The sequence below is a fragment of the Cupressus sempervirens genome, chromosome 10 (genome assembly GCF_028749045.1).
Source record: "Cupressus sempervirens isolate cs-2001-9-10 chromosome 10, ASM2874904v1, whole genome shotgun sequence".
Taxonomy (NCBI): domain Eukaryota; kingdom Viridiplantae; phylum Streptophyta; class Pinopsida; order Cupressales; family Cupressaceae; genus Cupressus; species Cupressus sempervirens.
Genome location: NC_143127.1, coordinates 264,953,726 through 264,970,617, shown reverse-complemented (window position 1 = coordinate 264,970,617; position 16,892 = coordinate 264,953,726). Strand labels below are relative to the sequence as shown.

General features: G+C 36.7%; 1 protein-coding gene across 3 annotated transcripts in view; it reads left to right on the top strand.

Annotated features, from left to right (window-relative positions):
* The first annotated feature begins 9,664 nt into the window (after nt 1-9,664).
* The window catches only part of LOC149533650 (uncharacterized), a 164,579-nt gene continuing 157,351 nt past the window's right edge, over nt 9,665-16,892 (top strand). For all 3 annotated transcript variants that reach the window (XM_089803946.1, XM_089803945.1, XM_089803944.1), the window contains exons 1-2: nt 9,665-10,946; nt 16,263-16,460. In XM_089803946.1, coding sequence (XP_089660072.1) covers nt 9,873-10,946; nt 16,263-16,460 — 1,272 coding nt within the window. In that variant the 5' untranslated portion in view covers nt 9,665-9,872. The remainder of the gene's footprint in view (nt 10,947-16,262; nt 16,461-16,892) is intronic.

Below are 16,892 nucleotides of genomic sequence, written 5' to 3'. Positions count from 1 at the left end.
TGTTGCGTTATGTGTTCAACATAGCTGTCCAAAGCAGCGAACTTGAAACTTGACATTTGTGTACATAGTATCTATCAGACTCTGTGTCACACTTTCATTTAATGGAATGTGCATTTTTATATGTAGAGGAAGTATTGATGATGACAATTTGCAAAAAAATAGGCTATATTCATTGGAATCTGTAATGAGATATGAATAATTATAATTCATTGATGCATCCTGCTGCTTGAAGGTAAACAACGTCTTTATGAAATGACTGGTAAGGACATAGTAATGGGTTTCCTGCTCTAATTCAACAAGGACCTATACCAGGCCCTCATTTGTTAACAAAAAGAAACCCATTAAAGAGGGGTCTAGATCAGGCGCTACTTGGGTGGATTTTAAAGAAACATCAATGACCAAAATCTATAAATGGCCACGGTGGGTGAAGCCAAATTTTTCAAACAAAATCATGGCAAGTAGGATGCTTATCCAAAATACAAACGTTACCTGCAGGAAGACGTATACAAGTGCAAGGAAGCCAGAAGGATCAGCAAGAAATTCGGCAATAACAAGCCCCTTGGTAAACTTCCATATTTGTGTGCTGATAGCGAAGCTTTGCTATAGGTGGACGATTGATCCGGGGGATATTTTCATCAAAATTGAAGTATCTCCAAAACTCCAATAATCAGCATCGAGTTAAAGTTCTCAAAATTCTAAATCCAATGCAATTTGAATGGACAAAAATGGAGTTCATATGCAAAAGTTACAATCAATCAAAGGTTGGTCAAACCGAGAATGGAGGTCATCAAAAAGGTGAAAAAATAATCATCTCCAAAGTGGTCAATAATGGATTTCAAAATAAAGAGCTCGTCGAGAGCTTTTCGACAGTGTTTGTTTCATCAAAAATGGATCCCGTACGTGGAAGTTATGTCATTATAAAGTTCAGAGTAAGAGATGAATATTGATGGTGTCATTATGACGTCAGCAAAGTGACAAGGCAACTTCAAGTTATCAAAATTTGACAAGTGACATCTCAAAGGAAGGTTTGTTTTTCCAAAAAAAATGACCTTATGGTCGGATTTGAACTCTTGACCCATTGCCTCCAAAAATAATTATACAACCACTTGACCAAGCACTAATTTCAAAACTAATGGGCAGCAACTTTATTTTAAACATTAGCTAGCGCCAATTTTAAACAAAGGAGGCCGCCGCCGGGGTTGGAACCCCCGACCGGCGGTTGCCCCAAAATAGTCTATGGCATTGCGCTATTTCAGCACTTAAAAATTATGATGCACAATTTTTTATTTAATCTTTGACCATAAACCCGCCAACCTTAGCAAATTAAGGTTATTTGTTATTTTCTTACCCCAAAATTGACATGAGCCAAATCTGTTAGAAATGGCTAAAGGTTAATTCGAAGGGAGGAATTAATCGAAGGGTCTAATATTATATCATTTTGTTATAGCCTTATTTTGGCTAATTTCATGTTTAAAAAGGGGGTTTAGGAGACTCTTAAGGGCATTTAGAAAAAGGAGAGAACGTCCAAGTGATTAGAGTAAGGGAGATTTTTGAAGTGCTCATTCCTATACTTTGAAACAACGTGATGCTATTGTACTTCAAAGGAGTGACTTTGTAAAACATTTGTACCTAATTTTGGAGATAATCAGATCGGTCCCCCTATTAGAGTAGGACTCGGAGACATAGTCCATACGGATGAACTCTGAGATCAAATTGTTTGCGTCTTCTTTCTCTCATTGTCTCATTTATCAGCTTAATCTTGTTGTTCTCTTATTTCATTTACGTTAATTTGATTCGTTAAAAGTTTTAAATTAATTCTATGTAATCAATTAGCATTCCTCTGTAATAGTCCTAGATCCTAATCAGATCAAATTTGGTATCAGAGCTTCTGTTGGACTAGTATTGCATATTTGAATGCTAACAAGATCCAGGATTGAGAAAGGCGAAGGAAAGCTCGAGGAATACAATCCTAAGATTGGAAAATGAAGGACTAAACCATCATCACAAATGGCAGACGAAGGTGGTGGACAAGCTTTTCAAGATAAGAGTATTCAGAAGACTCTTCAGAATTTGCAGACAATGGTAAAAGTTTTGGTACAAAAAAGAGAAGAGAAGATGCGAAGACGTGTAGCTTGAAGGACAAAGGGAAAAAGAAAGGTGATGATTGTGATCCACCAAAGACACCTCCATCTTCTCCTTCTTCTCCCTTGTCTCCTTCTCCCCCCTCTTCTCCTTCTTCTACCCATTCTGAGTCTTCTAATATTTTTAAGGGTGGACATAAGCCTCGAATCAAGTTGGATGCAAAATTTGACTTGCCAAAATATTGTGGGGAGTTAAATGCCAAGAAACTAGATGACTGGATTCAACAAGTAGAAGTCTACTGTAGAGTTCAAAACCTTGTAGATGATGTTGACAGAATTCAGTTAGCCACTCTTTGATTAGGTGGTGTAGGTCTAACTTGGCGGGAAAGTAGGTCTCGGGATGAAACTTCACAGCATGGTAAGTTTAATTTGTCTTGGTTAGAATTTGTTACTGCTTTAAAGAAGCAATTCTATCCCCTAGGCCATATGCAATAGTTAATGATGAATTGGCAACATTTTAGGCAAGGGAAAGGTCAATCTGTCCAGGATTACACCCACGAATTTCGTAAAAAGGCTATTTCATTAAATGTCCCATTATATACCCAGGACACTTTACTCAAGTATATAGGCAGTCTTCATTCTTACCTAAGGCATTCTATTCTCGTCCTGAATCCTTGTAATTTGGATGAAGTATGTGTCCAGGCAACACATTTAGAATCAAGGGGTAAGGGTACTTTCATTGATAAGCCTGATAAAAAGCCATCTAAGTTTGAGGAAAAGTCCAAAGGAAAAGGGAAGGGTAAAAAGAAAGCAATAGTAAAGAAAGAGGGTGAGAAACCCACATGCTCACATTGCAAGAAAGAAGGGCATGATGATTCTAAGTGCTGGAAGCTACATCCTGAAAAGAGGCCGAAGCGATTTGGTGGAAACAAAGGCAAACAAAAGACTGCTTCTATAACTCAATAAGATCTTGGATCTGACTCCGGAGATGAGACAAAGATTGTTGCTACCGGGATTCAAGGTAAAGAAAAAGGTATATCTCTCTCATCAGCTATAAATTCTTCTAGCATAAGTGCATGTACAAGTAAAGAATCTTCTCCTAAGGATGATAAGCTAAGGAATGAATTATTTCACATCCAAGTTGTTATTAAGCATACTAAGGTTGATACACTATTTGACACGGGTTCTCAAGTTAATTTGATATTTGAAGAAGTTGTTAAAAAGCTTAATTTGACTACAAAACCTCATCCGAAACCATACCCTCTTGGATGGGTTTGCGATGATGCACAGTTACAAGTAACTAAACAATGCAAGTTAAGATTTGCTATCACTACAAACTTTGTGGATGAGGTAGAAGCTGATGTAGTCCATTTAGATATTTGTGGTCTTGTACTTGGGAGTCCCTATTTGTATGATCGACAGGCTATCTTCTATAGGGGGGAAAATAAGTATCATCTGTTTAAAGACAATATTGAATACATTGTACGGGCACATAAGGTTAAGACTAATTTGGCATTAGTCAATGTTGGTCAAATGAAAAGGTTAGTCAACTCTAGTAAGAATTTTGTATTGATGATTGTAAAAGCTAAAGAAGATGAAACATCTGAGGCATTTAAGGGATGTGATCCAAAACATAAATATGAAATGGTCAAAGTTGTTTCCGCTTACAATGACTTGTTTCAGGAACCGAAAGGATTGCCTCCTAAGAAAGAGATACAACATGAGATTCAGTTGCAGTAAGATGCACCACTTCCTAATATCGGCATGTACCATTTATCAGTCTTGCAGAATGAAGAAATCAAAAAGCAAGTTCAGGAGCTCGTTGAGAAAGGAGTTATTCGTCCTAGTACTTCTCCTTGTGGTTCTCCTATTGTGTTGGTTCCAAAGAAAGATGGGACTTGGAGAATGTGTATTGACTACAGGGCTCTAAACAAGATAACGGTAAAGAACATGTACCCTCTTCCTAGAATTGATGATTTACTTGATCAGTTGAAACATGCAATTTATTTCACTAAGCTAGACTTACATAGTGGATATCATCAAATAAGAATTGCAGAAAGTGATATTTGGAAAATTGCTTTTAAGACAAAATAGGGACTTTTTGAGTGGTTGGTCATGCCATTTGGGCTTTGTAATGCACCAGCTACATTTATGAGAGTCATGAATGATGTCTTTCGTCCCTTTATTGATGATTTTGTCATAGTCTATTTAGATGATATTCTTGTATTCAGTAAGTCTTGGGATGATCATGTAATTCATGTAAAGAAAGTACTTGATGTACTGAGAAAAGAAAAACTCTATGTAAAGATGTCAAAATGCGAAATTACAAAGACATCCTTAGTGTACTTAGGCTATGTCGTAGGGAATGGTCAATTGAAAGTAGACCTTGCGAAGGTCGAATGCATTGTAAAATGGCCTAAGCCAAGTACAGTTACAGAAGTCAGGAGTTTCTTACGTGCAGTTCAGTACTGGAGGAAGTTCATTGCAAACTTCTCTTTCGTTGCATCACCATTGCATGCATTAACTAGTACCAAGGCAACTTTTCAGTGGGGAGGTCCGCAACAAAAGGCTTTCAATACTTTGAAGGAAAAGTTGAGCACTGCACCAGTGTTAGCTCTACCTAATTTACATCAACCATTTGAGATTGAGACAGATGCGAGTGGGTTTGCCATGGGAGCTGTACTCATGCAAGGAGGTAAACCAGTCTACTATCACTCTGAAACTTTTTCAGGAGCAGTAAGTAACTATCCTACGTATGATACAGAACTTTATGCTTTAGTTTAGAGTGTTAAAAAATGGAAACATTACTTAATGGAAAAAGAAACTGTAATCCACACCGATCACCAGCCACTACAATATTTGCACTCACAGTCTAAGTTGCAACAAAGTAGGCACTTTAGGTGGATGGGTTTTCTACAATAGTTTCATTTGGTGATTAAGTATAAGAAGGGTTCCCATAACAAAGTAGCAGATATGCTATCTAGACCTCCTATTCAGAATGCTTTGATAATCCTTCAAAATAGTTCTATGGTTCATGAAAGTTTTCAGGAACAATATGCTAATGATGAGAACTTTAAGGATATCTATGCAGCTTTAATCCAGGGTAAACATGTGGAAGAGAAAGATTACTATGTGCAGGATAATTTGTTGTACCACTTGGGAAAACTATGCATTCCTAAAGATGGACATGCACATGTAATTCGTGAAGCACACACTTCTTTGATTGCAGGGCATTTTGGGGTAAGTAAGACATTAGCTTAATTGTAGAAATATTGTTACTGGCCTCGTATGCAGGAAACTGCCACCAAGTATATAAAAGGATGTGTAATGTGTGCAACCAACAAACCAAGTAATAGGAAATTGAGTTTGTACACACCATTACCTGTACCATCTCGTCCATGGGAAAGTGTGTCTATGGACTTTGTGGGAGGTTTACCTATGTCTAGGAAGGGTCATGATTATTTGTATGTAGTAGTTGATTGGTTCAGTAAAATGTGTATTTTAATGCCTTGTAAAAAGTAGGTCACTGCTGAATTGATAGCTCATTTGTACTTTCAAAATGTAGGGGTTCATTTTGGGTTACCCACTTCTATTATATCAGATCGAGATTCTTGATTCTTAGGGGAATTTTGGTAATCTTTGTGGGAACTCATGGACACCAAGTTGAAGAAGAGTACAACCTTCCATCTGCAGACCGACAGAAAGACAGAGGTAGTAAACAAGACAGTTGTGCATCTACTTAGAGGCTACTGAAACAAACATCCTAAGTTGTGGGATGAAAGTCTTCATTATGTGCAACATGCTTACAACCATGCGGCACACTCTTCTACAAAGAGGTCTCCTTTTGAGACTTGCTTCGGTTACTTGCTTAAGACACCAATGGATTTTGCTTTTGGGAAGGACGATGTTGTAGATGGATGTTATGATGTAGAAAAGGCTTTAAAGTTCATCCAAAAGGTCCAAGCAATCCATCAAGTAGTAGAAGCACAGTTAGAGCAGAGCCAAGCAAAATACAAGGCTCGACATGATAAGCATCACTTTGATCACCAATTCCAAGTTGGTGATAGAGTTTGGTTACATATCAACAAGGAAAGAATGCAAGGTGAAGGAAGGAAGCTCAAGCCTATCAGGTATGGTCCTTTTGACATCTTGGAAAAGATCGGTACCAATGCTTTCCGCCTTAATCTTCCTCCATACATGCAAATTTACTCAGTTGTCAATGTTGAGAATATGAAGTTATATGAACCCCCAATGATCTTGGATGAAGACATCAGTGTTCAGGTTCCATCAGTTGACGATCTTTCATCAGAGTATATGTTAGAATTGCCAGAAGATGTTATCCTAGACAAGAATGTCAGAACTTCACGAAGAGGACCAGTTGAATACCTCCGAGTGGGATTGAAGGGAATGCATCCAAGCAAGGCAAAATGGATGGAGATTGGTAAAGTGAGGGAACTATACCCTCACCTTCTTTCTGAGTAATCCAAACTTTCGGTGGTCCGAAAGCTTCTCAGTGGGGAGGCTTGATCTGGGGGATACTTTCATGAAAATTGAAGTATCTCCAAAACTCCAATAATCAGCATCAAGTTAAAGTTCTCAAAATTCTAAATCCAATGCAATTTGAATGGACAAAAATGGAGTCCATATGCAAAAGTTATAGTCAGTCAAAGGTTGGTCAAATCGAGAACGAAGGTCATCAAAAAGGTGAAAAAATAATCATCTCCAAAGTGATCAACAATGAATTTCAAAATAAAGAGCTCGTCGAGAGCTTTTCGACAGTGTTTGTTTCATCAAAAACGGAGTCCGTACGTGGAAGTTATGCCATTTTAAAGTTCAGAGTAAGAGATGAATATTGATGGTGTCATTATGATGTCAACAAAGTGACAAGGCAGCTTCAAGTTATCAACATTTGACAAGTGGCATCTCAAAGGAAGGTTTGTTTTTCCAAAAAAATGAGTTTATGGTCGGATTTGAACTCTTGACCCATTGCCTCCAAAAATAATTTTATAATCACTTGACCAAGCACTAATTTCAAAGCTAATGGGCTGCAACTTTATTTTAAACATTGGCTAGTGCCAATTTTAAACAAAGGAGGCCGCCGGCAGGGTTGGAACCCCGATTGGTAGTTGCCCCAAAACAATCTTTTCCGTTGCGCTATTTCAACACTTAAAGATTATGATGCACAATTTTTTATTTAATCTTTGACCATAAACCTGCCAACCTTAGCAAATTAAGGTTATTTGTCATTTTCTTACCCCAAAATTGACATGAGCCAAATCTGTTAAAAATGGCTAAAGGTTAATTCGAAGGGAGGAATTAATTGAAGGGTCTAATATTATATCATTTTGTTGTAGCCTTATTTTGGCTAATTTCATGTATGAAAAGGGGGTTTAGGAGACTCTTAAGGGCATTCAGAAAAAGGAGAGAACGTCTAAGTGCTGAGAGTAAGGGAGATTTTTGAAGTGCTCATTCCTGTACTTTGAAATAGCGTGATGCTGTTGTACTTCAAAGGAGTGACTTTGTAAAACATTTGTACCTGATTTTGGAGATAATCGGATCGGTCCCCCTATTGGAGTAAGACCCAGAGACGCAGTCCATATGGATGAACTCCGAGATCAAATTGTTTGCGTCTTCTTTCTCTCATTGTCTCTTTTATCAACTTAATCTTGTTGTTCTCTTATTTCATTTACGTTAATTTGATTCGTTAAAAGTTTTAAATTAATTCTATGTAATCAATTAGCATTCCTCTGTAATAGTCTTAGATCCTAATTAGATCAATAATAGCCCTCTGTTGGCTGCTCCATTTCTCACTTCTTTCCCTGGTTCAAAATTATTTTTTACTTGGATTACATTTTATTTCGATTGTTCTTGTTCAATTTTTTGTTATTTCTGTGCCCCTGTGCCAACTTTATTGCTTATAAAACTCATGAATGCATCATATTCAGGAAACGTTGTCTTAATATATTACTGTGGGATCCATGAAAGAGAAGGGGAAAAAAGAGTTGAAGGTTTTAATGAAGACATCTGCAGACGCGTGATAAAGGTTGAGGATTGGTCTATTACTGCTCTAGAATTACCACCGAGGAAGCATGGGGTACCGTTCATTGAGAATGTCATAAAAAAGAATGATGCAGCCATAATAATTGGGAGTAGAGTAAAGGTCTTTTGGCCCCTGGACAATGACTGGTATGCTGGAACAGTCGAGTCTTTCGAGAGAAACTGAAAATGACACCACATAGTTTATGATGACCTTGGACGAGAAAATTTTTAAGATCCAACTTTTCCTAGATGATAGCTTTAGGAAAGCCAGTTCCTTAGTTTGGTCAGATAAACTAGGAGTGCAACATGCTGATAGAGTTAGAAATTCCAGAAGAAAGGTTAAGAATGGGCAAAAACTAGATCTAAAAAAATGTAGGGTAAAGTTTATCACATCTACCTACTAAAAGGAGGACTCCCAAAGCAAAGCCGATCTTACAAACAAATTACAAGTAAGCCGAGCTGCGGTAGGCCAGCACACACTCAATGACTAAGAATATGCAGAATGAAAAAGTGCATGGAAGACCCAGTTAAAATTCGTCACTACAACTACTTTATAATCCTCTCCAACATTAAGTAGAAACAAGAGAGATATCCATAAAAATATCAAATATCAGATATCCAAAATTACAGAGAAAATCCATCAATACAAACAAACATTGTCGGATCTCAATTTCACAAAACCATACACCAAACAAACACACTTAAGTTGCAATCGCCTTACTGCAAATATGCACAAGACAACAAAGACATAGAATGAGTAAGGATGTGGTCATATTACACAGTGATTGCAAACCAAAAAAAATTGTGATGCTTCACTGCAAAAGCTTACCACTTGTTCTACACATAGCACAAACAAGATCATGTGAACTAAGAAAACTAGCTTTCCTTTCTATAAATGCCACCGAGACACATTCTCTCATGTATTAATTGCCTTATGACCAAATCGAGACAGGTGTATGAATTTTCCAATAATTACTGCCAACTTGCAACAATGAACAACGAAATGAATTTCTAGTCCACAAAAAAAGATCTGATAAGATTTTACTTCATTCATGTCAGAAGAAAAAGGATGACAAGAAATGCCAAAGTCAAAAAACAACAACTCGATCACCTAATCTGCGCAGTGTTAAATTAAATGAGTACATTCCGCGCAGTCTGAAATTAAATGAGTTGTAGTGGAAAGATTTGATTACATTTTGTCTCCATTCATCGACCGAAGACATATTATTGTGCACACAACAAAAATGAAACCCCTAATGTTTAGGTAATTGGCCAATAGCCAATTCACACATAATCATTCCAATAAAGATGCAGCTCACTCCAAACCAAATATATTATCCAAAAAGTTTGTAGATTTTAAATAAACTATTGGTATTGGCGAGAACAAAATTGAAAATAGCACCCAGTCGGATGCTATAGTATCCTGCGTAGCAGAAACTAATAATATACTTTTAGAAAGACGTAAAAACACCAACAATATTGTGCGATCCCATTATCATCATCATTATTATTAATTATAAAAAGTCAATCCCGTAGAAAATAAAAAACACACTATTCAGAAGACAACAGATTCGTGTAAGAAGATTGGTCATGGGCTGTTCCTGTCCGTGCTTAACTTAGACAGGAACCCAGAGATACAATTTAAACACGCCAGTAATGAACACAAAGAAAAAGAGGGTGATGCAGTACAGGAAATCACTCTCACGGATTAAGCAAGGCTGCTGACGAAGAAATTTGTTTGCCTTTCTGACCATGTCTGCAGTTTCTGTGGAGTTGCATTGTATCCGACGACCTTACTCCTGCGCTAACAAATTTTCAGATATGTATCAAAATAGTCTCGCGACTCAAAGTCTCAAATCCTTGTTTATTCGAAAACCCTTAAATTTTAGAAGAAGCAATTCCCTGAATTCAAAACATAGGCGTTCGGCAGTTCACTGCTCCGCACAGCTTCCGGACTTCGTAAAAAACATTGTGGAGAAGAGCTACTCAAGCTTTGGAGGCATTACTGAAAATCTCATCAACGAGGAAAAATTGGCTGAGAGATTACAAGGATTCGAGAGCTCTGCTTCGAATTTCGTGCACGGCTTAGGCGTGGAGAATATTGTAAGTAGAGGACAATTAGGCGAGAAAATTGAGATGTTCGAAGGTTCTGCTTCAATTTTAGTGGAGAAAGTGAGGTACCTAGTAGAGAATAGTGGAAATATTGGGGAGAGTTTCGGTGGTGGTGTAGATTTAAAATTGGCGGACAATTTTGTATTATTGGAAAGGTCTGCTTCTAGTTTGCTTCATAAAATACTAGTTGCTACCAGTGGTTTGAATAATAGTGAAAGTGTAGTTGATTTGAGCCATTCTGTAATGAATCTCTTGGAACGGCTCTGGATTTTGAGTGCTTACTTAGGCTCTCAGTTGGGCAATTTATTGGTTGGGGTAGTGGATAATCCTCAAAAGTTTAATGCAGTATCAGCGCAAATAGGGGCTGTGTTGGGTATTAATTTGGGAAAGCTTAGCATGGCACCTATACCAGTAGCCACCACTGCGCTTGCAACTCTAGCTGGTTCTGTTGCTGTAAAGACTGCATTTGATAAAAGGAATTTGGAGGGAGGCAATACTTTGCCGCTGCGGTACGACCCTGAAGTTGTTAATAACTACTTTGGAAAGAGGCCTCTGGATGTTGCTTCTCGCGTGCTTGAGGTCGCATTGGAGTGCTCGTATCTTGCAGCTAATCTCGCAATTGACATAGCTACTGACATGGTTAAAGAGAATGAGAAACGGAGAGCTGCAGAGTTTGTGGAATTGATAACCAGACTTGGTCCTACTACAATAAAGGTTGTGTATATTTTGCTACACAGTATAATTTCTTTCTATTTGTGTTTTGTGCTTGTTTGTTTGCTTCGTCGTCATAATGTGTGTTGTCTGATTTTGCTCTAAATTGCCAAGGCCCAAGACTGCTTACTCTTGGTCCTACAATAAAGGTTGTGTATATTTTGCTACACTATATAATTTCTTTCTATTTGTGTTTTGTGCTTGTTTGTTTCCTTCGTCGTCATAATGTGTGCTGTCTGATTTTGCTCAAAATTGCCAAGGCCCAAGACTGCTTACTCTTTCATTTGGTTTGATAAAAGTATCTTATAAGATACCACTTTAGTTGGAGTCAACTGTTCAGAACACGTTATCTGCATTGTATCGGTGGAAAGCCGCAGCCTCTATCACTGGATCCTGATGGTTACCAATTTTACAAATGTTGATAAATTTCGGGGTATTGTCTGTCCCTAGATTCACATTCACCATTGTCGGGCCAACATATTTAATGTCTACTTTGTTTGGAAAAACATGTGCTGGGGCATGCCTATCCTGCAATGCCCCTTTTTCATTAATTAGTCATTTGTGGACCCCTAAGCCCATTCCTTATTCTCATGATGAGCTGGAGAATTACATTTATTAAGCTGGTCATATAATACTTTGCTCTCTGGGTATGTGCGTGGTTTTTCATAAAGGGAGGTTTATGGCATTTTCAATTTAATTGTGTCAGTTTCTCGTGGAGCATCATGAGGAAGCTACAAGTTGACTCTCAAGAATATGTTATTTTGACAAAGTGGGGATATTGCGTACTGTCTATCCAGATACCAGAAGATGATAAGGATCTGATGAGGAAACACAACTACTGCTATGCCATATCCAGGTTGGGAATACAAATGAAAGATCCACAATAAATCTAGAAGTATAGACCAGATTTAAACACAATGGTTATTTAAATGGCCTGCCAATAAGACTCCTACCCCAAATTGTAGACCATCAAAACAATAACTTGAACCATACTAAAGTGCTATTTAAAACTCCATATGGACCATATAGATTAAGCTTCTTGGGAAAGATGAAGTCAAGAAACAAGTCCAAGAGGTAATACACGAACTCAGGAAGGATGCACATAACCATTTAATTTATCTTTTGATTTGCTGAACAAACTATCATAGTTTGAACCAATATTGTCGGTAGGAGTCAACATAATCCAAGCTTGGAAACTTGACCAATAATATACGACTTGATGTTTGTACATATCTGTGCAAAGTGCAAACGTTTACTACACTTTTATGATAAGAAACCTGACTAGTGTTAGACAATGTAGAAGGTCCTTATTAGTCTTTGGTGAGTATAGACCAAAGCTGATTTATCTTAACACTGGATAAACAAATGGAACTTTCTTGAATATTCCCAATAACTGTGTATAAGGGAATCCAAATATATAAATAAGTTTGTGAGAAAACAAGCAACCAATCAAGATGCCAATGTATGAACCTCCTCAGCTAAGATTAACATATAATATTGATATAGATTAGAGAATGAACACCTTCCCAATAGTGATCAGTCAAACACTAGGTGAATGTCATGGGCCATTCCTCCTAGATACCTGATAAAGAAATTGAAGCCTTTGAATCTGGATTAGGAGTCATAGAATTCAAGGAACCAATGAAGATCTCTTTAGGAGGCAAACAAGCATCAGGTGAATCCTTAATGTCATCAAGTGTCGAGACTTGCCAAATAATCAAGTTGCTCCTTTGTATCATCATCAGATGGTAGGTTATCACAGTCATCAAGGGGTAACATACTGTCCTTAAGAGGATTATCTAGGAATGGAGAGAGATGTGGGTCTCCAAAGATCTGCTAAATCTTGGTCCAAAGGGTGTGCAGACACTCAATCTATGAGATATAGCAATGTCAAAATCAATTCTAGTCCTAATTAACTGAATTAGATGATCATTCTTGATATCCCAAACTTTTTTCTAATTGAGATGTGGCAAGAGTTGACGCCACCTAGGATGTGTTAGGGTGCCATCTTGCCAAGACTTATAATTCCCTTTGTTCAAGGTGATTATGGAAGGATGATTTAACAAACCCTTGATTTCACAGTGATGGAACCGTGGGTAGATTAGAGGTCAATACATGTGAAATTAGAAACTCTATAATGCAAAAATTGACCCCATAGTTTGTAAAATATCCAATAGAAACATTGAATTTAAATTGAAATGATGGTTACTTGAAGCAAAGTTAGGAAAATCCATGTGGATGGCTGTGTAGTGTTTGGAACTAGCTTTCCAATGCTTAATTTATTTGTGAAAAATTAACATTGTATGTATAGTTATGATTCTAAAAAAATACTCCTTAGTGGCATAAAAAGATGTTAGCCACTATTTGGCCTATCTTATGGTAGCACCACTAGGATGGTTGGAATCGATGGTGTGATGTCAGCAAATTTGGAGGCAGTTGTAATGTCCCTGTTTTTGGCCAGTCTGTGCAGTTGATAGAGTTAGCTCATCATAGCGACCCTCGTGAGCTGATAGGGCGTTTTGGGGGTCTTAGTTATGGATTTACTAGTTTTAGTAAGTCTATTTTTGGTAGTTGCTATTCTTGGCAGTGCAGGGGTGGCTTGGTAGTTGGTCATCACCTGCAGTTGATCAGGCCAATAATTGCATGAGCTCTTATTTATTTATTATTCATTGAATTGCATTATTATAATAATGTTTATATTATTATAATAATGACTTTTAGAGATATTTCTAAAAAGCAAGTTAGAAAGTTTCTAGTGTTTTGGGAAATTTCCATGTTTTCTAAAGTGGAGTTTTATGGAAACTTCTGCCAACGAAAGCTTACAAATGAGAGCTCATTTCATTGGAAAAAGCATGCTTGGATATTTTATTTGCTTTTGATGGCTTTGTGACTTTTTTTGAGTTCTGATTTTTGTGCCCTTGCTGAAGTATAAGGGTCTGAATTTTGAGTTATCCCATTGGATCTACAGCTGAAGTATTGTAGATTCAGATCTGAGATTTTAGTCAGGGTTTGCTTTGCAAATAGTTGTTGTGGTAAAACTATTTGCTAATTCTCCTATTGTTTAATTTGTGTCTAAGGAGATTGTTTGCTGGAGGTATCTTGTGGATCTATGGAAGAGGGATTTTTGTGAATTGCTGTAGAAATTGATAGAGTTTGAAATTGGATCTGTGAGATTGGCGTTGGAATTATTGCTGCAAATTGACTATAGCTGGGAATTTCAGGTTTCATATTACTCGTTAAGACTCTTGCGTAAGGTTATTAAAATCATATGAATAAGATTGCACTTGAATTTCATTTGAGAACTGGTTGCTATTTACTCTATGTGTAGAACTGTCATAATTAGTTGGCAAAAATTGATGATCATTTATGAATTGAGCACATTGGATTTGATTGTTAACATATTTCCAGCACTGTCATTTCTTTCTTATATTTATGTATGCAAAAATACAAAGTATTAACACAAGCAGAAAATATGTATGAATCTGAAATCTATCAGCATATCCAGTGGTAATAAGTTTGCTTGCCAAGTGTTTGACATAATGTCAAATGACTGAATAGTGAAGAAAATTAGGATTATTGTGGTCATAACCAGCAAGGGTTATTATAGTGGTAGCAGAGCTTGCTTGCAAAGTGTTTGACGAAATGTCAAACAACTGAATTATAAAAGAATTTGTTGTTTGATGAGGTTATAACCGGTTGGAGTTATTGCAGCAGTCTGGTGAAGGTTAGAGGCAATCACAATTTGTGGTGGCATTGGGTGGGCATAGCTAAAGAGTGTAGCCCTTTACATGGTAATGACCAGAGTTTGAGGTACCTTTAGCCTTGGCCCATAGTTGACAATATGGTTGAGGCTTAAAGTCTTTGATAGTTTGTCGACCCTATGTGATGTCACCCTAAAAAGAGACTTTCTCCTGTGGGGATAATGTAGCAATGGTGAAAAGAATATGCCAATTTCTTGTAGTGATGGTAATGAACAACATGACAATGCTATGTTGACCATATAGAATTGTGAAATTCTTCCAATCCTCAAAAATGGCTCCAAAACTGTTTGGCACCAAAGTGAATTTTATATCAATTTATAGGCTTCCAGGCCTTTTCAACTTAAATCATGACATTTATTTTGCATTTTGATGCGCTGTACACAAGCATTTGGCTGAAACTCTGCAAAAGAGGGAAGGAATTACAGAGCTAGAGGCTTGATACAATGTAAGAGTTTTTTATCAACCTCTCGATATCCGAAGGATCACTTGCAATCAAAAAAAACTTCCACATGAGAGGAAATTGAAATGCTATGAAGGCACAGAACTAATTAGACATAAAATGAAATTGGTATAAAGACAAAGAGAAAACCCTAGGAGATGTTAAGATAATGGCAAGTTCTTTATCCTATGATATGAGACACAAAAAGTAAATAACCCCAGTAAGCTTAAATAACTAGGGGTGGATATGTCAATGAGTGGTATTAGTTAGGTAATATACCATATTTGCACAAATAAAAATTATTTAAATGATTGGCCACAAAAATAGAATTGGAGCTAATTTAAAATCTCAATCAATCATTAGTTGTAAGTATGAATGCATGGCTGTATATGATTTTAAGCATTTTAAATAATATTTTTATGAAGTATAAGCACAGTAAATGTAAATAGTATCTACGTTTTAATGCCATATTAAGTAGATAATTATCTGATTCATTAGCTTTCTAAGCTGAAAACATTCGTTAAATAGGACAGAATGTGAAAGTTCCAAATGTGAAGATATTCTGATACTTGAACAATTTTAAGTGATTGACTATGACATGGTGAGTCTATGACCCTTGAGGCAATAGAACTTGGTATTTGTATCCATGAACTGAATATAAGTTTGTTGCTGAGTAAGGAGATTGAATAGTGTAGCTAAATGAGACATTGGTGGTTCAAAACTTGCTATTTGTCCTTTGTTTTTGTCCCCATAGATCTGTTTAGCATTGCAAACACCATATTTGATGGAGACCTACCAGTGCGGTTTATATTTTCTTTTCCTAAAGTGCATTTGAATTTTATCTAGGATTAGCTTAATGAACTTTGGTCAATTGATCCATTTACTAGTCTTCTACTGTATTATTCCAAAGGACATTTGTAGATGAAGTATTTTCTACTTGATCAGACGTTGTTGTGAGTCTCTCTATAACTGCACAACAAAATTCATGTATGATAATATTTTTCTTCTGATGTTATAGGTAAAGATCTTGACAAGAATTAATCTTCGTTAGGAATTGTATTTTCATGCTACAGATTGTGGACAATTAACAAAACATAAATTTAATGTTGATGTGAACAGATAGGACAAGCTCTAAGTATACGGCCTGATATTCTGCCAGTTGCATATCTCGAGGAACTGCAAAAGCTTCAAGATAGAGTACCCCCATTTTCAAATGAATTAGCAAAGCAATTGATTGAGGAGGGATTAGGCAGGCCAGTGGAAGAAGTATTGTCAGAAATATCATCCGAACCTGTTGCTGCCGCTTCACTTGGACAAGTAAGAATGAGTTGAGGATTATGTCCACTTTAATTTTTATGCATTTGAATGTTCAGAATTTTTGCATGGCCTTCTTTTTTTAAAACCCATTTCAAGAATGGAAAGGGAAATTTATCAAAATAAGAAATGCAAACACAAACATTTGCATGCCAAGAATGTGTACCTGTAATGAATCTTGCACTAAGATATGTAACAAAATATGAAAAAGACATATCTGCATTAAAACATATGTAATTGCTTTCATCTAAAGCATAGAACGTTTATAATTAAATATGCCTGAATAACAGAATAGTTCTAGGGGAAACAATTCAGATACAATCATGCAAAATGCTGGCTAAAAGAAAATCAGTGTCTTTGAGTGCATTGTTACATATAAGTTTAGATGTAAAACAATATTAATCATATAACTGAAACTAAACGTATAATTAATAC